Source organism: Cetorhinus maximus, chromosome 23 (assembly GCF_964194155.1).
Source record: "Cetorhinus maximus chromosome 23, sCetMax3.hap1.1, whole genome shotgun sequence".
Classification (NCBI taxonomy): domain Eukaryota; kingdom Metazoa; phylum Chordata; class Chondrichthyes; order Lamniformes; family Cetorhinidae; genus Cetorhinus; species Cetorhinus maximus.
This window is the reverse complement of record NC_135901.1, coordinates 54,239,295-54,266,765: the sequence shown is the minus strand read 5'-3', so window position 1 is coordinate 54,266,765 and position 27,471 is coordinate 54,239,295. Positions and strand designations below refer to the sequence as shown.

At 43.0% G+C, this 27,471-nt stretch overlaps 1 protein-coding gene, 1 long non-coding RNA gene and 2 gene segments (V, D, J or C); all 4 read right to left on the bottom strand.

Annotated features, from left to right (window-relative positions):
* The window catches only part of LOC144698562 (uncharacterized), a 1,040,782-nt gene that overhangs the window by 427,859 nt on the left and 585,452 nt on the right, over positions 1-27,471 (bottom strand). The gene's annotated exons all lie outside the window — the stretch shown is intronic.
* On the bottom strand, positions 81-6,807 carry LOC144697650 (uncharacterized). The gene is made up of 2 exons (XR_013580419.1): positions 6,679-6,807; positions 81-218 (listed from the first exon to the last, which is right to left on the bottom strand). It is a non-coding gene; the product is annotated as an uncharacterized LOC144697650 (long non-coding RNA).
* Positions 11,526-12,892, bottom strand: LOC144697648 (Ig heavy chain C region, secreted form-like). The segment is given in 2 exon segments: positions 11,526-12,138; positions 12,588-12,892. Coding segments are annotated over 2 exon segments (558 nt in total).
* LOC144698047 (Ig heavy chain C region-like) lies at positions 15,907-27,451 on the bottom strand. The segment is given in 5 exon segments: positions 15,907-16,022; positions 16,410-16,727; positions 16,836-17,141; positions 20,693-21,007; positions 27,397-27,451. Coding segments are annotated over 5 exon segments (1,110 nt in total).

The following is a 27,471-nucleotide window of genomic DNA, read 5'->3' as shown; positions in this document are numbered from 1 at the left end:
GCTTAACAAAGGAAGCGTTAATTTATGAGCTAATAGTAGTATATTAAGCAGTGTTGCCATGGATTGGCTGAGACTATGCAGCAACCACAAGGTGAAGTGGTGCAATGGAGCAGCTGCTAACGCTGATAGAGTGAGACAATCCGGCCCCAAGAGATCTTCGCCAACAAGCTTTGAATATAAAGCTGAAGTTCCCTCTGGTCAAGCAGCTGCTATTTCACCTGCAGTGAAAAAAAGTATAGCATTAAAACCCAGTGAGTAACGTAATGAGAAAGATGATGTGCAATTCAATTGAAAAGTCCAGTGTATACTATGGATAACTATCGTGAAAGATAAGGAGCTTTCTGGGCTTCGGTAATTACCCCCCACAATCAACATTCAGATCCCTAAGTGCAGATAATCTCACTTGTCATGTGTCTTCTCGATCTTATAAATGAAAAGTGAATTATTTGTTACCTGATTTTAAATACCCAACAATAATTATACAATTTTCAGAAACAAATGTGGCGATACTTGTGAATCATTGCTTTACCCCTAGCACACCTAACGTACTCCATCTGCAGTTCCTATGATCTGAACATTGCATTCCAAATGAGATTTGTACAATGGACTTTAAAAAAAAAAATGCTGCTTACTCAATATGTTTGGAGCAGAAAAAGGCCATCGCATTCGTATTTTTATCACCCGCTAGCTTTCAATGGAATATTGACCTGGACAACAATTTTTTTTATTCGTGTGTATCTGTTCAGAAATTTCCCATTTCAACATTATTACCGTTGGCAATCCCTACACACAAAAAGCCGGTCCTCACATGATTTTCATGTGCACATAAATTGTCATTCATTTACCCGCAAGTTAAATTAAACTGCTTTCTATTGTAATGCCATGTTCTGTTCAAAGTCTAATGCACACTCTCGGTTAGTATTGTCAGTGATCGTATATGTGCTTTCCTCTGTTCCTTCAAATTCCAGCGAATTGTTTTGCAGTACGATCTCACAAGGTGAATAAGTGTATGCATTTTCCATTTTAATATCATGGATCATGACGTAACATTTAGAAAATACGTTGATGTTGCATGGACAATATTGTAGCTAAATGGTTAAACCTACTGCAGTTTTGGGAGGAGAGAAGTGCAGTTGGTTGAAGTATAGATTGCTATCGACAGCATTGTCAGAGAGGATGGGCATGCTGAAAAAATCATTGTTTTTATTTTTTGTTTGTAATCACTACCTAATAAGCGAATGTTCACAATCTACATTCCAAATGTGCAGTTAGGAATTTATAACGCCATGGAGGAAATAAGGACTGAGAAAATGACTTTGGAATGTGAACTGAATAATATCCTAGCTCTAATTATCCTTTGCTTTGTACATGTGAAAGCAGTACTTGCTCCCGAAACTCCCTGTGCAATGCCACAGATTTTCTAGTGTGTGTGTGTATGTGTGTGTGTGTGTGTGTGCATGAGAGAAATATTATTACGTACATACAGATATAAACAGATAGATGACAGGCTGGGAGATGGTTAGTCGGAAAGAGAGATGGAAAACTAGAGAGATGAGTGAAACATATCAAGTGTGAGAAAGAAACAAAGAAAAAATGTTCACACTTGAAGGTGTAAGTTTTCAGATTTTGATGTTTAGTAACTTGTTTAATTTCAGACATGCCTGTTGTCTCCAACTTTGTATCAATGTGTTTCTCTCCTACTGGATTATACGGAGGGGTCTAAAACCAAGTGCAATCTATGGAATAAGTCTTTATTCAAAATGACAGATAAATAAGTAGATAGACAGTTGGAAAATTATTGTATATAAGAGAGAGAAATATTAATAAAAAGGAAGAATCGCATTTATGGGGCGCTATTACCACCTCAGAACGTCCAGCGCGCTTTCTGACCAGTGAAATCCTCCTGAGCTGTAATCAGTTTTGTAATGCAGGAAACGTGGCAGGCGATTTCCACACAGCAATCTACCAGAAAGCTCAATGTGATAATGACCAGATAATCTCCTTTTCATGATGTTGATTGAGTGATAGGGGTTTACCAGAGCATTGGGGAGAAATTCTCTGCCCTTCTTTGAAATAATGTCATAGGATCGTTTGCTTCCGTCTGAGGAAGCAAACGGGACTTCGGTTTACGGTCCCACGGTAGAGGACATCAAAGTTTCTCTGATCAAAATTCATAAATAAACATCATGTTTCCAACATGAATAAAATAATAAAAATGAGTAAGGTGCAAAGGAAGTCAAACAACTCGTGTATATTAATCTAGGAGCAGCTGGAGTTACTGCGGGCCTGAGAATCTCCTGAAGTGCATTAATCCCAGCAGGTTGTCATCCTGCCGATCCAGTGTTCAGGAGGTTAGTAAGTGGCTGGCCATCCGATAGTTTAAGGACATGCTCACAGTGCAGGAATCCTCCAGGATTGTTACATATTCAAATCGGTTTGCAGGGTTTTGAGTAGAGCTGTGTAGTAATCATCCACGGCACTATGGGCCAGATTGAAACACTTTGGTGAATCACAAAGTGAAGGATTGCAATTCCTTAGGGAAGTCCGGGGTAATGGCCGCCGCTTCTGCCACCACCAACATGAGGTTCGCTTTACCTCAATTGTGCCAAAGTCAGTAACATCACTGAGTGGATGAAGAAGATTTTGAGAAGGGAAGGAAAACGACTAAACGTCACGGCCCATGTTCAACCAATGATATAGGTAGGGAAAGGATTGAGGTACGACCGAAATAGTTTCAGCACCTAGAGCACAACCTGCATGTTGGCAATCTCTCGATTATTCCCAGTGCTACAGGACAGTTAGTGCAAGAGCAGCAACATAAACCAGGTTAATGCGCGAGTGGCGAAACTGTTCAGAAGATGCTTCAAAATACGGGGCCAGTGGTGCCATTTGAGGGCTTGCTGGGACCTGAACAAGATGGACGCCTTGCACACAAAAAGGACTGGAAACAATGCAGTCGCAGGAATATTAACCAAATCGTGGCGGAGGCTTCAAATGAGTATGGCAGAGAAGGCGCACCCCCCACCCAGCAGATGAAGAACTGGAGGGCAGAGAAAAGTTGCAGAGAACTTAAAGAAACAAACTGGATTTCATTGAAGAACAGCTCCGAGTTAGAAGGGTTAATGCAGGGGGAATTGCAAAACAATCCAAGATCACATTGTGTCCATGTGTGTTAATTCCCGGTAAATGTTAATTAACATCATTGGGTTGCAGGCACGCGAGGCCACATAGCATCATGTTGTAACCGCAATAACGGAGACCTAGGTGACATGAGGGAAGACATCGCAATTTTGAAATCATGTCGACAATGTTTTGAGGAAAGATGAGCAAGGAAAAAAAAGGAGGGAGGGTGGCACATTTATCAAATATATTTTTTAAGCACGAGAAAGTGTTGGTCTACTTGAGAGTTCAAACACGGAATTTGTTTCAGTAGAACTGATGAATAGCAGAAAAACTAATAGGTGCTAGGTGTATACTATGGACCACAACATCGTGGGGAGGAAATGGAGGAGCATAACTACAGGAACATCACAGAAATTCAGCATAGTGGCGATAGGGGGCAACATTTCTTATACGTGGCTGAAAGAAACAGTATCAAACAAATATACATGGAGGAACTCCTGCAATGTGGATAAGATAGTTCTCATGGTCACTGTGTTTTACACCCCCAGCAAGGAAGGAAACAGTGGCGGATCTAGCTCTAAGGAATTAAGTGAAGCATGTAGCAGACGGAGATATTATGGGAAGCTAATGATAATATCATTATGTTTAAAGTACATATGGATTCTAGAAGGACTAATCATATGTGAAAATATTCAACGGAGGTGGCGTTAATTTCGGTGAATGGAAAGATGATGTGCTCCAGATGGATTGAAATGAAAGAATGTAAGCAAAACACTAAATGAACAAGAGGAGGCTCTCTGAGTGGTAATAGTTTGGTTACACAAAGCACACAAAGGTAGAGCTAAGAGCTTAAATAAAAATGGCAAAGAGCATTTGACAATAGACTATCCGGTAACAGAGAGGTTCGTCTAAACCACTGTTCTAAACATGTAAAGAGAAAACGTGTAGCCAAAGTAAGGGTCAGTCGAATAGAAAGCGAAAGTTAACTCTGTTCTGGAGGCAGAGGGAGCGGCTTAGGGGCTAAGTTAATACTTTGCATATGTCTTGAGGGAAGAAGATAACGCTGCAAATGTCACAGTCAGGAGGTGGCACTGGAAAGAACAAACCGAGAGGAGAAACACAGATGCAAGGGAAGAAGTTAATGTTCTGCCAGTGCGCAAAGTGAACAATTCACCCAGCTGAATGGGACGCATCCGAAACGGATTAATGAAGTACAGATTACAATTACAGATAGTCTGGACACAACCTTCCACTTCTGCTTTGATATGGTTTAAATCACAGGGGAATGGAAGCTTATCAATGACACACCCTGTCCAAAAAAAAGGATAACATTATGCCATTGACCTACACGCCAGCTCCCCTCGCCCCAGAGGTGGGGAATATTCCAGGAACCATAGATCAGTATTGCCTCCAGTTCTGAGCTCTACCCTTCAGGCTTTAAAGGCTTAGCGACAGCAGCAATGAGAATTACTGGAATGGCACCAGAAATAAAACATTCAGTTATGTGGAGGCACTGGAAAACCTGGGACATTGGAATAGAAACGATTATGAGTAGATTTTAGTAAATAATGGAAAGAGCTTCCAGTGTTAGAATTGTCGAATAAATGTCTCTGGAAGGGGGGCCTCGGAATCGGGATGTAAATTTTCTGCGATGCTTGTAAACGGTTTGAGAAGACAGAATAGAGAGCCGTACACCTAAGTTTGATGACAATGATAACTTAAGCAGCACAGCAAAGAGTAGAAAGTCGCAAACGGTCTTCTACAATTAAATCAATGGGGGATTGGGGTAGGCTCTGCACAATGATAGGTAAAGTTCCCTCTGGGAACGTGAGGTCATCTAGTCTGCAATTAAGAAAGATAGACGATTGTTATTTTCTAACAATGAGACGATTGAAACTATAGAACATCTCGTATAATTAGCTTTCCAACTACGGAAATCCTTATAGTTAGTGGGAAAGGAATACAAATAGTTAAAGAAGCAAATGGATAGTTGGCTTTAACCCTGGGCATGGGGTAGGTGGAATACAAAGGGGTAGATGTCTTGTCTCAGTTGTACTAAGCTCTCGTTACTATGTTCAGTTCTGGGAAGCCCATATCAGGAAGTGCGTGCAGGGATGGAACAGAGATTCACGGGAACGACATCGGTCATACAACGGTTAAAAATATGCCCGCATGATCTTCACAATCGGCTTGTGTTGCTTTGAAGATTACAGGGTGATCTAATTGAGCAGCTTAAATAATTACTTGACATGGCTGTTAATATAGAAATAATTTAAAAACAAAAAATCTACCGTACGACAACAATGCGGAAAAAACCTTAAAAGTAGAGTTAGGTATTTCAGGGACGATTCGAGGGAACACTTCTTTACACATTGGCTGGACGCAATCTAAGACTCTCCCCTCTGCCCAAATGAAAATAAGAATGTTGAGGTTGGATGCCAATTTAAATGCTTACAGCTGCATTTGACAGACCTTTGTTAGTTAGGCATATTAATAAACATAAAGGCAAGGTGTGCTTAATTGGCTAAAGCACAGATCAGCCACAATCTGAATGAAAGGCGGAGGAGGGTGAGCACCCAGCTGTCAAACTTCCCTTTGTATTCTTCTTGACAGAATCTTTCCACTTCGGTTTAATTCTAACCTTAACTGTAGTCATTTGCTAAAATTGAATCCCACATCTATAGTTTATTTTTCTATGATTGTGGATTTTTGTGCCCACCGACCTTCGTTTTGTATCATTTGCTTATCGATTTAAAAGCGAACATTTTCTCCATTCCTTCCGTAGTCAATTCCCTTCTCACCTGTTAACAATGTTCCTGTTTGGTAATATTCCATAGTCAATGTTTGTTTTCATCTCTCCAACGGCCAAATCACCTCCTATCCTTCCATAGTCACTGTTTTCCTCGTTTCTCCACAGTGATCCATTTCCCATCATTTCATAGGTTACACTTTCCTAATCATTTCACAGTGATTAACCTCACATACTTGTGAGCTAGTGCTTTCCTCAACTCGCACTGTATTCCACCTCCCAGCACTCATAATAAATTATTTTCTCATCTATTCACATTGATCCTTCTCCCATCAATCTGCAACCAATACTTTCTTCATCTCTTTACAGTGATCCAGGTTTACATGCAAACCCTTTCTCTCAGAGAAAATTTCTCGTGACTTCAGAAACCTCATGCTCAATGCTTCACGGGATTTGCCATCACATCACCAACTGTGTCGGATCATTAAAGATCACTAAAGATCCAGAATCTAGAAACAATGCATCTTTTTATGTTTATTGACATATTCTCCTCCTTAACGTGGCAATAATATTACTATGCATTAAGTCTTCTCCTCAATCTTCGTATTAGGGAGGCTTATAAAATATGTCGCTTAATTAGATGGAAATTACTAATGAAACTAAACCTGACGCTGTGGGAAAGGTTGAAATTATGCAAATATTGAAATGTTTAGTTCTTCATCTGTATCTTTGCTATATCTCGGGAAGAAACTCAATTGCTGAATAAACTTACACATTTTCCCGATACTATTGTGAGCCATCATTACCTTAAGGAATGTCACGTACGAGCTGTATATCATACTTAGAATGAACAAAGTGACGAAAGCGACAACTGTTGATGCAGTGCCTACATCCTCATCGAAATTTTCTAATCCGTCTTCCTCCACCAAATCGTCCAGACCTTCCATTATTTGGGGACGTTCTAGAATAAATTAACGGAGTGTGTTATAAATGAGATCAGGTTGAATATAGACCAGATATAACACAAAGGCGGCAGCTGGCAGGGGTATGCAGCATTGGAAGTCAAAGTAACTGAACATGAAAAGACCATAAGTCGATCCAAGTAACTTTCCGAAAACATGAGGATGCAGGTTGGGTGCTGACAATCGTGGTCATACAGGGCCCCTAGGACAGAGGAGTTATTTTAAATGATAATGTGTGCATCATTTGCACTTTTCCACGAAAAATGATCAATCAGATGTGATTGAAGTATATTTTTACTCTTTTAGCAGCCGATAACATCAAAATAATCAAAAATATATTTAGAAGGCGAACTCGGCCCCTATCTGAAGGGTGGACTCAGGCTCGAATCACTTGCAGTTCACAGGCTAAACTAACCTAAGAGATCGTCAGGAAAATTGGGGCGGAGTCAAATTTCAGCTCAAGATTGAGCTGTGCCTGATTGGCGCAGTTTATGTTCGCCTCTCAGGAGTTATTGACATTTTACAGCAAAGGTCACTCGTCGGTACAAACAAATGATTCCACAGCATTTAAACCGGTTAACGTGCATAAATGTTGACAGTATAATCTGAACAGCGGCGTTAGTCTTTATCCAATGTCATCAGATTTTGTTATCGATGACGTCAGCATTGCCGTATCGTCATCTTTGCTACGACTATCGCGATATATTATGGTTACAATTCTCTGTTTACTCCGTTACAAAGGTCCTGTGAATTCTGTAATACATTGTATCGTATATTTCCCTATGGCAGTTACAGCATTATGTCATAGTAACGCCACAGGGATGGTTACCCTGTGGGGTAGAACTGTGAGCACCTGGATCAAAAAGGACGTTAACAATTCCCTCAATCCCCTGAATGTGTCACTACTATCAACTCTCTAATTCTGCAAGCTGTGCCATGGTGCTTGTCCTGGCCGATATTTCGATTTGTATTGAGTGCAGGTGGCTTAAGTGAATGCAGAAGCATCGAAATTTTGAGTACCTGCACCACAACAGAATAAACATTGTCATATTGTATTAAATTCACCGTTCTCATCAAATGCTAGCTTCCCCTCTATAGGAGTTGAATGAACTGACAGGCCTCGTTTTCTAGACAGCTAATCAAGACCTTCCAATTTTACAATTCGAAAGCGAGTGCCGATCTTACAATACCTACTCTATCTTGAATTATACCAGGCCATGTGCCCTTCATATATATGAGCTGATGATGCATTGTAGGATCAGGCGATCTACAGAAACATCTGTACTAGAGTAAGGCCAGCTGTTTAAGTTGTTTAACCGGACTCGAGTCAACGCAACTGAATAGTATCGAGATAATTCAAAGACTGACATTGTGCAAGACACGGATGTAAGTTCTGTTCACTAACCTATTGCACTTGAACGTGTGCCAAGTAGGGGATATTAATTGTAATATACACAGCTTCACCAAACACTCTGCGGGTAGATGGGCCGAATGGCCTCATTCTTTTCCTGGATAACTGCCACTCTATGAGCTTTCAACATAGATAGCAGCCAGACCCTATAGAAGACTGCTTCCTTCACTCAGCGAGATGTTTTCCAGCATGGAGAGATTCCATAACACATAAAAGAGCAGCTCTAACTATTGGTGGTTCAGAAACTCAGCAACATTTGCTTAACTCTGGGTCAGTCAGTCATGTCAGGTACATCAAGACAGTCACCTGGACATATATTCTCTGACTTGACGATGCATACATTTTTCCATGACATGGCTGATATTTCAGAGCAACAATGGATGAAGTATTGTACTCCTGCTATGTTTCTCACCTAGCAAACCAAGTATAACAGAAAGTTATGCCAGAATGCACTGTCCAGAAGGTGAACTGTGCAATTATCCCTGGTTGACATGTTTTTATTTTGCCCATTGAAACTTTAATGGGTCTTTTTCAGATTGTGAGGATGTTTGTGGGCTGCCTGATAAGGCGACCTACCAACAAACTCTCCGATCTGCACCTTTAATTTTAGTGTGTTTTTCAACAGGGCGCAATGAGTAGCGGCCTGATGCACGTAAGCAAGGGGTAAGAAAAAACAGCGCAACTATTGATGACAAGAATGCGACCAGTTGATTTACTGCAGACTGAGATTCTCTTTGAAAAATCAGTTCTTGGTGCCTCTGCTTTGCATTGGACGTACGGACAGATTCTATGTTAAATTATGTGAGTTGAGCAAGGTTGATGATGGTGGCAACAAAGTCATACCCTGCTTCGTAGATCACATTTCACTGATTCAGGATTTCCCAAATACTTCACAGGGAAATAATAATACTTCTTCAATAATTTAAATTCTTTAGTGTTTGAGTCCGCACCAAGTTAAACTAAAAAAACACCCCTAAAGAAAACAAAAGGAGCAAATAGGAAGCCAGTATAAACAATGCTGCTTCTGGACATAATAGAGATAACAGACTCTGGAAGATATCACTGCTCATGCAATTCTCCTTGGAGTCTTCAACATGCGCCTGAACTGTCGGATCGGGTCAAAAATAAGTCTCTCAAATGGAACACAGCAGCACTGAGACTTCAGCACCCACCAGACTGTTCGACTGCATTATGAGCCTCGATCAAGTGCCAGAATTGTGGAAAGATTAACCCATAACCTTCTGATTCAGAAGCCAGGGAAATGTTAATGATATCCGCTGTGATTAAAAATAAATATACGGGGATAATTTCAAAGTCAATGCTTATCTCCGAATGCGATCTTTGGAAATTATACATATCGATCGTTCATTGCACAACAACATCAAGTTGCCGTTTTGCAGCACGATAAACGTGGGGAAAAGCCTCGAGGTGCTTAAGAGGAGCAAAATCAGACAGCACCTGATGCCAAGTCAAGTAAGATCCAATCAGGTCAAGTAACCAAATCTTTGTGAAATAACGTTGCTTTAATGCGCTGCTTGAAGTAGCAGAGCTAGGTTAAAGTAGCGCACAGGTTTAGTGATGCATTTGCAGAGCTTAGTGTTTGGGCAGCTGACGTCCCATATTCTATAAGTGATATGCGGAGCTTGTGGCATAACGTTGATGTCAGTGAGCAAGCAATAGTGGAAATCACCTTAGTAATGGTGACCACGAAATTACCACCGACTGCTGTAAACCAGATGTGCTTCACTAATGCGCCTGACGGAAGGAAATCTGAAACCCTTACATGGTCCGGCCTACATGTGACTCAAGGACTACACCAGTTCCGTTGACATTAAACTGCCCTCCAGCATGGCTTAGAAAACATCAGCTCATGGGCAATACGGCAACAAGTGCTGGCCTTGCCAGCGACATCCCATGAAATAATTAAGACGAAAGAAAGAAAATTGAGCATGCACACGAGATCTGAATTGGAGGCACGTGGAGATCCGGGAGGGCAGGCTGACTGGGGCAATAGCCAGCATAAAGTTTTCTGCTTGGTCGGTAACATGTTAAACGTTTTAAACATTTTTCTCTTCACTCCCGACGCACAGTGGCAACAGTGTGACCCATCTACAAGAAACCCTCCAGCCACTCCCTAACGCTACTTTGACAGCACTTTCCAAACGCGGAACCACTACAATCTAGAAAGAAAAGGACAATAGATGCATGGGAACACCACCATCTGAGAACGCTCCTCCAAGTTGCACACCATCTTTACTTGCCAATAAATCACCATTCCATCATTATATCTGGGTCAAAATCCTGTAATCCCTTACAGTATTGTGCGCGTCATACGCCACGTGGATTGCAACGGGTCAAGAGAAAAGGTCGCCGCCATCTTCTCTAGGACAATTAGGGACGAAACATGGCCTTGCCAGCAACACGAAAACTACCCGAATGAATACTATAAAAAGAAACAGTTGATCGAGGAGAGAAGCCATTTAAAAACAGGGATAAGAATTTTCAAATTGTGTAGTTATTTGACTTGAAGCCAGCACAAGAGTGATGGTTAAATGGGGACATGCCGTGAATTGGGCCACCGGCTCAAGAATTTTGGATGATTTTTGTTTGGAAGCGGATGCGTGGGAATGGAGTGTATGGCAGGATTCAAAGATGATAGCTTTGTTATCCTCGAGGAGACAACCTGTACTCACCTAATATTGATTGTCTAGACATGCAGTGCAAAAGTGAGAAGCAGTGGAGAATACAGAGAATGGGCAGTGAGGTAGTGCTCGGTGGCATCAGCGGACAAGGGGGATACAGAATTGCGATTTCGAATGATGTTGTTGAGGGGCATCATCGGGTTGAAACATAGAAGACAAGTAAATAGTCAGAAGCTAGAAGACTCTCAATTGTAGGTGATTTTCCGGCTAGAATTGATTTATCAAAGTGAAACCATTCAAACATCAGTTTTGGTGAATGTTGGTCACTATATAGGTTGAGCGTAACTTCCTCCAATTTATTCAATCCGCCCTCTAGGTAAATACCTCATTGTGAAAGAGTAAATCACAGTAACTCCGAATGAACGCTGATGCTTTGTGTAAACTGCTTGAAAGCACCACAAGTATTTCTAAAGGTGGAGGAACAGACGCGTGTTGCACATTTTGGATATTGGAGCATATATATCTTATACATTTGCTTCAAATTATTAATGATCACCACGAAGATATCACACACACACACAAACCATGAATAGGCAAGGCAGCAAGTTTTCATTTTGCTTTTATTGCAATCAGCTGTGCCACATACAGACAAACCAACCATGTTATGTATATCAAATAGCGTCACTAAACCCTTCATGAGTTTTTTGATAATTTGGCAACTTGTATAAAATGCTAACAATCGTTCGCTGCCCTGGAGGGTGATTGTGAGGTCAGATGATTGGGAGATTGGATGATTCGGATGTTGAAATTATTAGGAACCTCACAGCGGTGACATTTCTACAGGAAAGGCCTGGTCAATCATGGCGGGTTATGCACACGATTTAACACTGTCGTTTAGGACAAGCGAAACATTAACTGAAGTAGGTTTACCATTGGATTTATTAATACTTCGGATTAAGTTCCTCTCGAGGGACGGGTGGCCCAGTAAACAGGAGTAAGTGGTGCCAGTGTTCCACTCGGCCGCGGTGAGTCTCAATCTGCCGGCTATGGAGCTGGAACCATTTCCCTTCTCAGTCTCCGGTTGGCTTGGATGACCTGAATCCAGAATGGTGTCATTGGCCATCCAAGCGATGTAAATCTCAGCAGGATAAAAACCGGTGGCGAGACACACCAGCGTTGCCGTATTCTCAGTGTCGATCTCGTCCTCTGACGGAGGCAGAATGTAGACTTTGGGACTAATCATTGTGCCAACTGTAAAGAGAGAAATATACAAATACGTTTTAATCTGACTCTGTCTATTGTTTGGTCCTCACTATCCATTTTGTTCTCTTGGAAATACCATATATTTGGAAATTTGGAATATTTCCTATCTCTGAGGTTTAAAGATCTTTTTCCTTGCACATGGTTGTCATTCATATTTTTTCTTTTGATCGGTTGCTTTGTGGTCCGATTTTTTTCCCCAAAGAGTTGGAGAAAGCACTTTAAAGAAATGCTGACATTGTTGGGGGTGGGGGGAGCAGCAGTTTCACATTTCTTACATTTTTTTTTACCATCGTCTTCATCAACGTGGTGACTGGTAGGACTCGCGATTGTATTTCATTGATTATACTAGCATTTAATTTTTGGTCTGTTTTTTAAAATTTTCGTTTGGGGCCACTGGCAATTGAACCAGTCCCTTAACGAGTGTTAACTGTGCTTACCCTTTAATTTCCTGGTTGAGCGTCTCTTTGGTGTTGGTAATTCACTTCCTTCTACGAGACAGACATATTCCACCCCACTGTCCCACTCTGCCGCAGTGACCGTCAGTTTGCTCACGATGACCGAATTGCTTCCACTCCACTCAGGATTCTGGGTCTCAACTCCTTCCGTTCTCATTCTCCCATCCACTTGCCAGGACACTCTGACGCTTTCTAAATCACTGTAAAGGATTTCACAAGCAATGGTCGCTGTCTTTTGAACCCATATCTCTTCAAACGGAGGGTTCAATATAATGACAGAAATGTCTGGCTCATAGCAATCAGCTGGAAAGAAAAGCGAATGGTTGTTTCAAGCTCTCATGTTGAAATCACGGATGACAACCACTGCAGAATGCTAAAAAATGTGAAACAGTACTTACTGAAATGCGATTGAGTTGTTATTATCCTGTTGCTGGTTGAGATAACATGATGCTGTGCTCTCCTAGACTTATTGTTTTCATCCCTATGGCTTCCATGGATCATGTTCTGAATAATATTCTCTGCAATAGTTTCCACGGCTCGCCGATTACTCTGACAGGGACTGAATATTTTATTTTATTTGCGCTGATACTGGAGGTCGAACGCTGTCTAGTGGCCTGTAGGTGCCGGATTCTTTTCCCACTCATGTAACGTAATTAAAATTTCCCTCTATTTATGAGCCAATTTTCCCAGGACTGATCAATGGTCGGATGCGTGCCCTGAACAAAACTTTGTAGATGTTCTGCATTATTTGACACCAAGTTCACTCTCTCACTCAGAGAGTGGAATGTTTTAGAGAGAGAAAAATACCGCCCAGGTTCGGTAGGGGTGCCGATGGAATTTTGAGTTTAAGCAAACAATTGTTTTGCAGAATATAAAGTGAGGAAATCTATCAGATTACCAGGATATACCTGGCCCAGAGATACTCAAAGTTTAAATTAGTGGCAATGGGCAGGTCTTCTATACTATCCGTGCATTGACAGCAATAACAGGGTCACCAACAAAAATGGGGCTTGGCAGGGGGGTGGGGGGGGGGGGGGGGGGGGGGGCGGGAGGGGTTTGGGGGGGGTGGGGTTGGCTGTACTTTTAAAAATAATAAAATTCTGCTTCTGGTCAGGGAAATAACAACGTAAGGAATCGGAGCAGCAGCAGGCCATTCGATCCCTGAAGGCTCGCCGGCCATTCATTACGATCGTGACCTTCGTCTCCATCTCCAGCTCCCCGCCAACTACACATATCATTTGATTCCCTGAAAGACCAGCATTTATCCAGATGTGACCACGTACTTGCATGTTGGGGTGTGTGATTTAATCACTTGCCAAATCTCCTCTCAATGTCCTCTTATCCAAGGAGAACAGCCCTTCCCTGTAGAGTCTACCTACATAATTGATTCCTTTAAGCCTGGAATAATTCTCACAATCCCTTTCTGCACTCTCTCGAAAGCCTTCACATTTTCCTAAGTTGTGGTGCCCAGAAATAGACACATTATAAAATACTGATTTGACCTAAACTGGAATAAAGTTTGAACATGATCTCCTTGTTTTGGAACTTTCTGCCTCTGTTTGTACAGCCCTGGTTCTCATCGTTTAACCATTGTCCCCAGCTTCCCCGCGCTCATTTGCACAGGTATAAGGCCACGTCTCTCTGTTCCTGCTACCCCTTCGGAATTGCAGTCTTTAGTTTATATTGTCTCTCCTCATTTGGCAGCAAAAGAAAATATTTGGAGGGAATGAGGAAATTTAATAAAATAATAATGACTGACTGTAATAAAACGAGCCATCTCAATGAGTTTAAACAGCATAAAACGTGGCAACGAGAAGGAATTTTGCAACCAATTAACAGAAAATAGTGCCCGTGTTTTAAAGGGGCTGATTTCAACATTGCAAAGCTCAGATCATCCTTCTAGCAAAGAAAATGGGATCTTTTAGATTATTTTCTAACGGTTTCCTTGTAACTATTTGAACCAACATGAGACGTTTAACTCTATCAGATAAACATTATTTTCCGGTATAAGATCTAACGGGGAAGGTCACTTTGAGTATCTCTGTCAAGTGTCCATTGTTTATCGTGCACAGAATGTGGGCTTTGCTGGCCGGGCCAGCATTTGTTCCCCATCCCTAACTGCCCTTGAGAAGATGATGCCTTCTTGAACCACTGCAGTCTATGTGGTGTAGGTACACCCACAGTGCTGTTAGGAAGGGAGTTCCAGGATTTTTACCAGCCGCAGTGAAGGAAACGACAAATATATTTCCAACTCAGGATTGTGTCTTGGAAATATATTGCCTTCCCTTCACTGTCGCCCGATCAAAATCCTGAAGCTCCCTTCTTCACAGCGCTGCGGGTAAACCTACACCACGTGGACTGCAGCGGTTCACCACCTTCTGAAGCGCAACTAGGGATGGGCAATAAGTGCTGGGCCAGACAGCGAAGACCACATTACGTTGTGAGTGGGTCAGCAGGGAGAGAGTGCATCAGCAGCCTATTTTACCGAGAATGCATCACAGCGCCCCGTCCACTCTTGCCATCAGCAGATGTGCAAACATGTCGACTCCGACGATGCCCCCTCATGTCGTAGGAGGGGCAAAGAAAGGGTCCCTCCTCAGTTACCGGATACGCCCGGACTACTGTACCTTCCACGAGTCACCGGTTCAGTGTGGTTACCCCAGTGAGGTAAAAGAGCCACACTGAGGGAACATTTTATCAGTCAGTTCATATTACAGTGCATAGATGCTCAGCGATCAGATGGAGCTCGAGCTTTAAGAGGCTGGGGCTGCGTCAGTCGCAGTATTTGCCCTCTTAATGCCATTGCTCACTACTGAGTTCTGTTCATCACCTCTCGAACCTGAGCCAATGGTTATGCTCCATGAACCCGCATATGCAGAAACTTCCAGCAAGTTATTATGCCCTGCATGAATCGCACCCTATTTTACCTCCATTCATTCCAAATTGGCACATGGGTAGCTGCCTTAGATTGGGAATCAAACCATATACTATTCCTACTGCACAAACGTAGAGTCACTGAGGCCAATTATCAGAACCCAGTCACCACAGGTCAATATCAACGAAGTCAGCAAAGTGCAGAGATCCAGCCTCCCGAGAAATCTCAAAATTCCCGGCCAATCACTGAGGCGCTGGGCAATTATTGTGCAGGTTTTATTTTTGCCTTCACTTAAAAAAAACTATACCGCCAAAAATGAAAAAGTTGATCAAAGGAGATTAAATTGATCAAAATAAATGGACACTTGATTAGGTTCAGTCCATGAAGACGTTATTTGTCCAGCCCTGTGACTACTAATGCATTTGTTCAAGTAGGTTTCAAGATTAGACACATACAAAACTGCTTCAATTGTTCAACTCCCTGGTAACTGGCTGTTTCTGGTTCTGAATTCACTGCTGAAAAGCAGTCACTGTTCTGGTTTGCTAAAACAGAAATTAAAGAGTGAAGTGGACCGCGCAAAGTCTTAACCCCACAGTGTGGAACACAGTGTCCCTTAAGGTGTGCTTAGCACCATCTAAATAAAGCGCTCATTACCAGAATACTGTGAAGTTAAGTCTCAGATATTATTATCCTGCCCCTTATCATCACTGGATTCTCAAATTGCTTGTGGAGGCGGACATATTGAGTGCTGAGCATTGTACCATCTCGGTGCTGTCTGGGAGCTCGGGCCACATTAATTGGTTCCCATATGTTTTTTAGTCCCTGCAACCTAGATGAATGTGCTTGCTACTGTGCGCGTTCTTCGGTGTTGCTGTCGAATTAAGCACAAACCTTGACTGTGGAAATGCATACTGAGAAACCGTTTTTACCTTTCTTTTTGCTGATGGTCATATTTTCTGTGGATTGTGTTGGTGGGTGTGAGGTGGCACAGGTGTATCTTGCTCCTGACTTCCATTCCGCTTCAGGTAAAGTGAGGAGGCTCCTTGTGCTGAAGGTCTGGTCCTGTCCAAGGGCCGTGGAGAAACTGGTGATGTTCGATCTCAAAGCAGCTCCGTTCTTCTGCCACGAAATGGTTATTTTGTCCGGGTAGAATCCTCTTATCAAACAAGTGAGGGTTGCGGCTTTGGTACTTTGAATTTCTTCTGGTGATGGAGGCAAGAGCCGGAGATTTGGCTTCACTGGCTCCACTGTAACAGAAGTTCAACCACTGTTAGTCTTAACTCCATTGTCATTCCTAACGTATATATATATATATATATATATATATATATATATGTACATATATATAACCTTACCTATTTTTCTCTTTCGTGTGCCTTTTGATACTGGAGTCGATGATAGATTGTCCCGTGCTGAACATGAGTAATCAGCCCCGCTCTCCCACTCTTCCACGCTGCTTGTCAAGCGGCTGATGGTCAGGTACTGGTTACCATCTTGGGTACCTGTTTCGATTTGAACACCTTCAGCCCTCACCTTTCCATTCACCCTCCAGGAGATCACAACCTCATTGGGAGATGTGGACACCACTTCACACACTAGGATGGCAGTTTTATTGATCCAAATATCTTCAACTGAGGGATCTCTGAGAAGTACTGTTATATCTATAAGTGAGCAACAAAAAATTACAATCACGTGGAGGCTTTAAAGCTGACGATTCTACTTATTTAACAAGAATTTTAATATCAGTAACAATCGTTTGTTTGGCAAATCAGGTCTTTCACTGGTTATTGTTGAACTTACATTGAATTCTGCTGTTTACGCGGATGTTGACATGAATCACAGTTTGAACTGTTTATTTAGACTGAGTGACAGGGAGCGAGAGAGAAATACAGAGTTACCGGGAGACTTTAAACCTTAACATAAAGAGAAAGAGAGAGAGAGAGAGGGAGAGAGAGAGAGAGATTGAGAGAGAGAGAAAGAGAAAGAAAGGGAAGCAGAAACGCAGGTGAAGAAAAATCAGTCTTAGCCAGATAAAGGCTAAAATATGGGAGAGAACGACTGGGGCATAAAGAAGCGAGACAAACGAGAGGGAGGCAGAAAGAGAGAGGTACGGCAGAATTTTCAACCCCCGCTGGCAAGTGTAGGAGGGGATAACAATTCCCCCGGCTTGCCTTCCCGCCGCCCTCCCACCCGTAAACAAGTTGGTCACAAATTTACTGGGGAGAATGGTCGGCACTCGCCCGAATTGAGGCTCTTAAGTGGCAATTATTGACCACTTGGATGGAACTTTCTCCCCTCTCGATTGAGGTGTTTTGAGGAGGGGAGGGCACTTAATCCTGCGGGAAGGTGGTGTGTAAACACCCCGCCTTCAGCCTCATTGCTTGAGGGCGGAATGTTTGGGTTTGACATTCTCTCCTCTCCGCCAATTGAGGCCATTGAATGAGAAACTAATAACCACTTAAGAATTTTGGTATGAATGGAGCTGTGGGCAGACCTGTCACCACGTGGAATGTAGGACATTTTAACGTTTACGGAGGCAGCTCGCCTTCAAGGCACTCAGTGACTGGTGGAGGGACCCAGGGTCATGAAGGGGGTGCCGCGCCGTGAGTCACCCCCAGCAGGCAAAACTCCTTCCACCATTCCTCAGGCCTGGGTCGCCCCTTTTCTACATTGGACGATACGTCCCAAGGACATTACCTTCCATCACACTATCTTAGCACCACCATGCCAATTCTACACCGGACGCCCTCCCAAAGACTGCCAACCGCGGATGCGCGCTACCTTCCACCCCAGCCTCGCAATAAGGACTTCTTAACCATTTCTGCACACCCCCGGCATCATCTCCCCTGCCAGCCGTGAAACACCCGACACTTAAATGACCCTGGAATCCGAGATTCAGAGTCTGTGGACTTTTTGTGTCCCCAGACCTGCCCACTGCTGCCGCTGGTGCTGCTGGGAAAACAGCACTGCCCCAATCAGATTGGCTAGCAGCTCCCTGAGGTGGAACATCCACCTGATTTCGAGACACAAGTCCGGATCGAGCCAATGAATGCACCTGATTCAGGGGCTGCAGCGATTGGCGGGTAGGTGGTCCAACCACCAACCTCCCCCGCCCTGACCCCACCGCCCACCCCCCCCCCACCCCCCCCGCCACCCCCCCACCCCCAAACCCCGCCCAGCCCTCACACCTCACCCCAATTCTGTGGCTGACAGTACGGGAGTCTCCTGATCCGGAACTTCCTGCCAATGACTGGTTAATTCCACTGTCTCTTTCTCTGTCCTTCTTTCTCTCTGCTCCATTCATCCATTTAATCTTACATGCACATTTTTGTACCGATACCCAGCAGCAAATAGAATCCACTCTGGCAATTGGAACGATTATCTGAATGAGGCTTTACAGTTTGACCGATTTCGTTGAAAATATATCCGTTTACTCTAACTCTCTGTTCTATTTTGCCTGCAGAAATTTGGCGAATTCAGTGGGTAGGGTGTGTCAACATTTTTTTTCTTGTAATATCATAATAGGTTATAAGAACATGAGAACGAGGAGCAGGAGTTGGCAATTCAGCCCCTCGAGCCTGCCCCGCCATCCAATACGATCATGGCCGATCTCATTTTGGCCTCAACTCCAATTTCCCGCCCTCTCCCCATAACCTTTCAACCCATTAGTAAATAAAAATCTGTCTATCTCCTCCTTAAATTTATTCAGCATCCCGGCATCCACTGCACTCTGAGGTGGTGAATTCCAAAGGTTCACGACCCTTTGAGAAAAGTAATTCCTCCTCATCTCTGATTTAAAACTACCATCCCTTAGACTAAAACAATGGCCTCTCGTTCTAGAATGCCCCAGAAGGGGAATCATCTGCTCCACGTCTACTTTGTCTATCCCCTTTAGCATCTTATATACCTGAATAGATCTCCTGTCATCCTTCTAAACTCTAGCGAGTATAGGCCTAAACTGTTCAATCTCTCCTCATAAGCCCCGCATCGCTGGAATCAATCTAGTGAACCTCCTTTGATCCGCCACCAGTGCAGCTATATCCTTCCTCAAGTAATGGTGAAACTGTGCACCATACCCCAGGTGTCGTTTCACCAATGCCTTGTACAGTTGCAACAAACACTTCCCTGTTTTTATAATCTATTCTTTGAGCAATAAATGCCAAAATTCCATTTGCCTTCCTTATTACCTGCTGTACCTGAATACTAGCTTTCAGCGATTCATGCACGAGGACACCCAGATCCCTCTGCACTGAAGCATTCTTAAGTTTCTCTCCATTTAAACAATAAGTCACCTTTTTCTTCTTTCGACCAAAATGGATAACCTCACACTTATCCACATTAAACTCCCTCTGCCAAATTTCTGCCTATTCACTTAACCTGTCCATATCCAATTTTTAATTTCTTATTTCTTCATTGCAACATACTTTCTCACCTCTTTTGGTATCATCTGCAAATTTGGTTATAGTACCTTCTATCTCTGAATCCAAGTTATTAGCATAGATTGTAAATAGTTGGGGCCCAAGGACCGAACCCCATGGCACCCCACTAGTTAAAGCTTGCTATCGAGGAAAAGACCCATTTATCCCGAATCTCTGCTTTCTGTTGGTTAGCCAATCCTCTATCCCAGCTAATATATTACCCCTAACTCCGTGTGATCTTATTTTGTGTATTAATCTTTTGTGCAACACCTTATCAAAGGCCTTCTGGAAGTCCAGATATATTACATCTTCAAGATTACCATTGTCCACATTGCTTGTCACATCTTCAAAGAACTCAATATGCTCAATGCTCAATGCAAGGTTATGCTCAATGTGCACATTAACCAGAGCATAACATTCATCAGAAGGCGCCATGGAAATGCCTTTTGCAAAATTCGCCCGACTGTGAGCACCATCCAGAACTTCAGGCATTGCCGGTGCAATAGAGAATGCTAGAGAGCAGCAGGAGACCATTCGGCCGTTCATGACACTCACTAGCTCTTTGAAAGAGCACCATCAAATGCATTGGTCAATGCTGCTGAAACTCTTCCAAAAACTTTTATTGTAGTGTTTCACTGCATCTGGATCTGTCACTGCTCACACTCAGTGTTGCCTGTTCCAGGACTTTGAATCCGAAGAGATCAATTATTGCAATAACATCCCAATTAATCTGATGCTAATAAAGTAAGACTGTTTGACAGCTGCAACCGTGTGAATTGGTTAGATTTCCTCACCTGACGTTGATCTAATTTCTTTCTGCTTGTTACTGTTGGTTGCGGAATGGGTCACTTTGCACCTGTACACGGAACCGCTGCTCCAATCCTGAAGAGGCACATTCAGGAGGCTCGTGGAGCTGAAGTCTCCTTTCGATGATTTAGCTGGGGGTGTAGTGGTAAATCCAGAGCGTATGGTGTTTCCGTTCTTCTGCCAGGTCACCCCAATGCTTTCTGGCTTGTAGTCGCTAATGAGGCAAAGCAGCTGCACAAAACCATTTGCTCTCAGCTCCGAAGTGGCATGATATAAGAGACTGATTATTGGAGGAGTCGGCCCTAAAATGAAAAAAATAACATCTTAGTTCATTTCTAAAATTACGATAAATCGTTTCCAACATCTTTCCACCAGTATTCATCCCTCGGCCAACATCAAAATCAGATATTGCAGTCACAGGCTCATTATAGGTGTTTGGTGCGAGCAAATTAACTGCCCGGTTTCTAACAGTACAATGGCGTCTGCACTTCAAAAATAATCTCATAGTTTGTAAGGCGCTATGTGGTGTTCTAAGGACCTGGAAGACGCAATAGAAATTCGCGTTTTTTCACAATTACTTACTGGAATATTTGCGCTTGGTTAATTGCCATTTCTATTATTATCGTAGCAATGCAATGGAATGTGACATCAACTGAAATCTTATCTAAAATAGAGGCCAGATTCTTAAGATAATATGAACGACTCACGGCCCTGGTCTGCACCGGGTGCAACACAAATGGAGGACAGATCAGAGATTATTATTATTATTATTATTATTATTATTGTTATCTTAATAACTGCAATTGAAACTTCACCGAACCGTTCACATAATACAATACAATTGCCTTGAATTTCCTTTCCTCATATCGGCGCACATATGAGAAGTTCACCGCTTTAGCGGGAGGGAACTGAACCACAAGTATTGGGAGTCAATTTATGCTTTAATCAGGAAGTTGCATTTCGCCTTCAAGGGCTCGGCAAAAGCCCATGTCCTCGATCCAACCCGACCCTGTAATAATGGAAATTTGGCTGTGTTCCCGGAACTTAGCAAACCGTTTATTTAGTTATTTAGGGCCGATATTAGCGGGCGTGGAGTCTGCTCAGGATGGAATTCACATACCGGTAGTATCTATTTGAAATGTATTTTAATGATTTATCACCAGTGCCTGTTGCAGGTAGCTATGGAAATTGGAACTTTTCTCAAGCTATTTTATAAGAAGTACATTTTGGCAGAAAGTGATAAGTCGGAGCAGATATGAAACTGATGCAGCATTATTGCTTGCATTTTTTATTTATGCTTATCAAAGCTGCCTGGGAGCAGCTATGGAGGTGGCTGCAGTGGTGTTAAATTAAATGTTAATGGTCCCCTTATACCGACTGGCCAGCAGAATGAAAAACAGGATGCCACCCAACATTCCTGCAGTCAGCTCCATATCTGCCCCCACTCAGCCTGTTATAAGCAGCACATGAGAATGGGAATATTGCCATAAAGGAACTCAGGTCATCAATAGCAATTCAAATATTGCTGAAAAAAGGAATTTTTTGTTGAAGCTTTTTGTCTTGCACTCATCAGGATAGTTCGCAAGAAATTACTACTCTCAGGGGAAACGACATATTTATACTGTATGACCAAACAGACGCACAAGATAGGAGCTCACCGTATTGCGGGTAATGTATTAGCATGGATTAAGGATTGACTATCACAGGGAGGACAAAGAATCGGCAATAAATGTTTTTATTTCAGGTTGGAAAACCACAAAGTTCAGTCCTAGGGCCTCAATTATTTACTATCAATATTAATTACTTGGAGTCGGGGCAGAGTGTGATATATCCAAATTTGCTGACGATATAAAATAGGTGGGAGGGCATGTTGTGATGAACGCAAAGCAATTGGCAAGGGAATATAGATGGGTTGGGTAAGTGGGAAAAACTTGCAGATAGAGCTTACTGCAGGAAAGTGTGAGGTTATGCACTTTGGTAGGAAGAAGCAACAGTCAGACTATTATTTAAATTGTTAGAGGCTCCTAAACGTGCAGCACAGATGGATCTAGGTGTTATAGAACAAATAACAAAGAAAAGTACAGCCCAGGAACAGGACCTTAGGCCCTCCAAGCTTGCGCCGATCATATTGCCTGTCAAACTAAAACATTTTACACTTCCCGGTTCCATATCCCTCTATTCCCATCCTATTCATGTATTTGCCAAGCTGCCTTTTAAACATCACTATCGTACCTGCTTCCAGCACCTCCTCTGGCATCGAATTCCAGACACTCACTACCCTCTGGGTAAAAGGCTTGCCCCACACATCTCCTCTAAAGTTTTCTCCTCTCACCTTCAATCTATGTCTCCTAGTAATTGACACTTCCACCCTGGGAAAAAGCTTCTTACTATCTACTCTTTCCATGCCACTCATAATTTTGCAAACTTCTATCAAGTCGCCCCTCAATCTCCGTCGCTCTAGTGAGAACAATCCGAGTTTCTCCAACCTTTCCTCATATACAATAACCTCCAGACCAGGCAGCATCCTGCTAAACCTCCTCTGCACCCTCTCCACCGCCTCCATATCCTTCTGGTAATGTGTTGACCAGAATTGCACGCAATATTCCCAATGTGGCCTAACCAAGGTTCTATACAACTGCATCATGACTTCCAGGCTTTTAGACTCAATAAACCTGCTGATGAAGGCAAGCATGCCATATGCCATATGCCTTCCTGACTACCTTATCCAACTGCGTTGCCACTTTCAGTGGCCTGTGGGTCTGTACACCCAGATCCCTCTGCCTGTCGATTCACTCAAAGTTTCTGACAGTTACTGTATATTTCCTACCTGTATTAGACCTTCCAAAATGCATTACCTCGCATTTGTCTTGATTAAACTCCATGTGCCATTTCTCCACCCAAGTCTCCAACCAATCTTTATCACATTGTGTCCTTTGACTCTCTTCACTATCTGCAACTCCTCCAACCTTAGTGTCTTCTGCAAATTTACTGATTAGCACAGTAACATTTTCCTCCAAATCATTTACGTATCCTACAAACAGCCAATGTCCCAGCACTGATCCCTGTGGAAATCCACCAATCACAGCTCTCCATTCAGAAAAGCACCCTTCCCCTGCTACCCTCTGTCTTCTATGACCAAGCCAATTCTTTATCCATCTTCCCAGCTCACATCTGATCCCATGCGACTTTACCTTCTGTACCAGTCTGCAATGAGGGACCTTGTCAAAGGCCTTACTGAAATCTATGTAGATAGCATCCACCGCCCTTCCATCATCGATCATCTTTGTCACTTCCTCGAAACACTCGGTCAAGTTAGTGAGACACGACCTTCCCTTCAAAAAACCATGCTGCCTCTCACTAATACACCTATTTGCTTCCAAATGGCAGTAAATCCTGTCACGAAGAATCTTCTCCAATAATTTCCCTACCATTCACCGGTAAGGCTCACCAGCCTGTAATTTCCTGGATTATCACTGCTACCCTTCTTAAACAATGGAACAACATTGTGCATGAAACACAAAAACAAAGTTATCAAACAGGTGCAACAGGTGATTAATAAGGCAAATGGATTTTGGTCTGTATTGCTAGGGGGTTAAAGTTTAAAAATAGGAAGTCTTTTTACAACTGTGGAGGGGGTTGGTGAGGCCGCACCTGGAGCACTGTCTACAGTTTCGGTTCCTGATGTTCAGAGAATCACTGAATCACACAGTGCAGAAGGGGTCCTTCAGCCCATCGACTCTGCACTGACACGTGAGAAACACCTGATCTACCTACCTAATCCCATTTACCAGCACTTGGCCCATAGCCTTAAATGTTATGACGTGCCAAGTGCTCATCCAGGAACTTTTTATAGGATGTGAGGCAACCCGCCTCCACCACCCTCCCAGTCAGCGCATTCCAGACCGTCACAACCCTCTGGGTAAAAATGTTTTTCCTCACAACCCCCCTAAGCCTCCTGCCCCTCACTATGAACTTATGTCCCTTCGTGACTGACCCTTCAACTAAGGGGAACAGCTGCTCCCTATTCACCCTGTATATGCACCTCATAATCTTGTACATCTCGATCAGGTCGCCCCTCAGTGTTCTCTGCTCCAACGAACACAAACCAAGTCTCTCCAACCTCTCTTCATAACTTAAATGTTTCATCCCAGGCATCATCCTGGTGAATCTCCTCTGCACCCCCTCCACTGCAATCACATCCTCCCTATAATGTAGCGACCAGAACTGCACACATTACTCCAGCTGTGGCCTCACCGAGGTTCTATACAACTCCAAGATGTCCTCCCTAGTTTTGTAATCTATGTCTTGATTGATAAAGGCAAGTGTCCTATTATGCCTTTTTCACCACCCGACGAACATGCCCCTCTGCCTTCAGACATCTAGGGACACACACGCCAAGGCCTCTTTGTTCCTAAGAACTTCCTCGTGTCATGCCTTTCATTGGAATTCTTCCTTCTCAAATTACTCCTTCCAAAGTGTATCACCTCATACTTTTCAGGGTTAAATCCCATCCGCCACTTATCTGCCCATTTGACCATCCCGTCTATATATTCCTGTAGCCCAAGACACTCAACCTCACTGTTAAACATCTGGCCAATCTTTGTGTCATCCGCAAACTCACTAATCCTACCCCACCCCACATAGTTTTATATGTCGTTTATATGAATGATAAATAAAAGGGGACCCAGCACACATCCCTGTGGTATGCCAATGGACGCTGGCTTCCAGTCACTAAACCATCCTTCCGTCATCACCCTCTGTCTCCAACAACTAAGCTAATTTTGAATCCACCTTATCAAATTACAAGTATCCCATGTTCATTTGCCGTCTGTATAAATCTCCCATGTGGGACCTTGTCAAAGGATTTGCTGAAATCCACATAAACTACATCAACTGCAGTACCCTCATCTACACGCCTGGTCCCCTCCTCAAAAAATTGAAGCAAATTTGTTAGGCATGGCCTCCCTCTGACAAAGCCATGCTACCTATTCCTGTTCAAGCCTTACCTCTCCAAGTGTAGATCGGTTCTCTCCATCAGATTTTTCTCCAATAGTTTCCCTACCGTTGACGTGAGACTCACTGGTCTGTAGTTTCCTTGCTTATCTCCACACCCCTTCTTCAATAGCGGAACCACATTCGCTGTTCTCCAGTGCTAAGGCACATCCCCCATGGCCAGAGAGGAATTAAAAATTTGGGTCAGAGACCTGCCTCCCTCAGCACTTTGGGACATAAATCATCTGGACCTGGATGTTTGTCTACTTTTAAGCCTGCCAACAACTCCAATATCTTGTCACTCCCTATGTCAATTTGCTTAAGGACCTCGCAATCTCTCTCCATTAGTTGGAAATCTTCATCCTCACTCTCTTGGGTGAAGACGGATGAGAAGTATTCATTAAACACATTTAAGAAAGGAAGAACTGGCATTGAAGGCAGTTCGAAAGATATTCACTGGGCTGATTCATGGGTTGAAGGGATTGACTTATCACGAATGGCTAAACAGTTTCGCCTTTGTCCATTAGAGTTTCGAAGAATGAGGGTTATCTTATGGAAACGAACAAAATCCTGGGGGGGCTTGGCAGGGTAGGCGTTGAGAGAATATTTCCACCACTGGGGAATCTAAAACTAGGGTACATTGTTAGAGAATAAAGGGACAATCATTTGAAACTGAGATGCAAAGGAATTTATTCTCTTAGAGGGTAGTGAATGTCTGGAATTCTTTACCCCAGAGTGTTGTGGAGCCTAGGTCACTGAAAGTACTTAAAGACGAGATGGATAGGTTTTTGAAATATCGGGAAGTTGAGAGCTATGAGGAGCTGGCACGAAAGAGGAGTTGAGGCCTGGGGCAGATCAGCCATGATTTTAATGAATGGCGGGGCAGGCTTGAGAGGCCAAATGGCCTACTCATGCTATTTGTTTTGTTCATAAGAGATTGCTGATTGGTTGGAAAATGGCTCTGATTGGTAGAGGCGTTGCCGCGGAGGATGCACAAGCATCAAGCTTACATAGAGAGCAAATGGCTCGGGCCCGATTTAGGGGTTTTACGATACGGTAAATTTTATAGCGCATGAAACTTTAAGAGTCCCAACGCCTGTTTTGAGCATTGTGGGTTGACCTGCAGCAAACCGTGATTGTCAGCACTTGTTAATTTATGACTGAACTGTTGTCAGTGCCGTAGGTCCAATATTTCTTCACTTTTGCCATGCCAAGTAGTGATTGTCAAATATTCAACGTTCATTGATTCTTTCTCTGTCATTTCCCATTTAAACCCGGCCCCTCGGCGATGTTATCTGAAACCACACCATTAATTTTCACCTGTATGATGACGATTCTGAATTCTACCCCACCACCACCTCTATCTACTCCTCCAATGTCATGAAATTGCCAGACTGTTTGCCCGACATTCAGTCCTAGATTAACAGTAATTTCACCCAACTAAATATCGTGAATGCGGAAGTCATGATCTTCAGAACCAGCTGCACATTCCATTCCCTTGAGGCCGGTTCCACCCCTCTGTCTGTCTTTGGCTGAGTCTGTATTAGACTCTTTGCCACTTTGGTGTAATTATTTGACCCCAGGACCAGTTTCTGACCATGTATTTGCTCCATTGCTCAGACAGTCTATTTAAATCTCAGGAAGATCTCCCCACTCCGCTCACACTTCTCCACAATCTATGTTGCAGCTTCATTCATACCTGTATTCCCTTTAAATTTGGCTATTTCAATGCACTTGTAGCGAATATCCCACATTCTATCCTCAGTGAACTTTA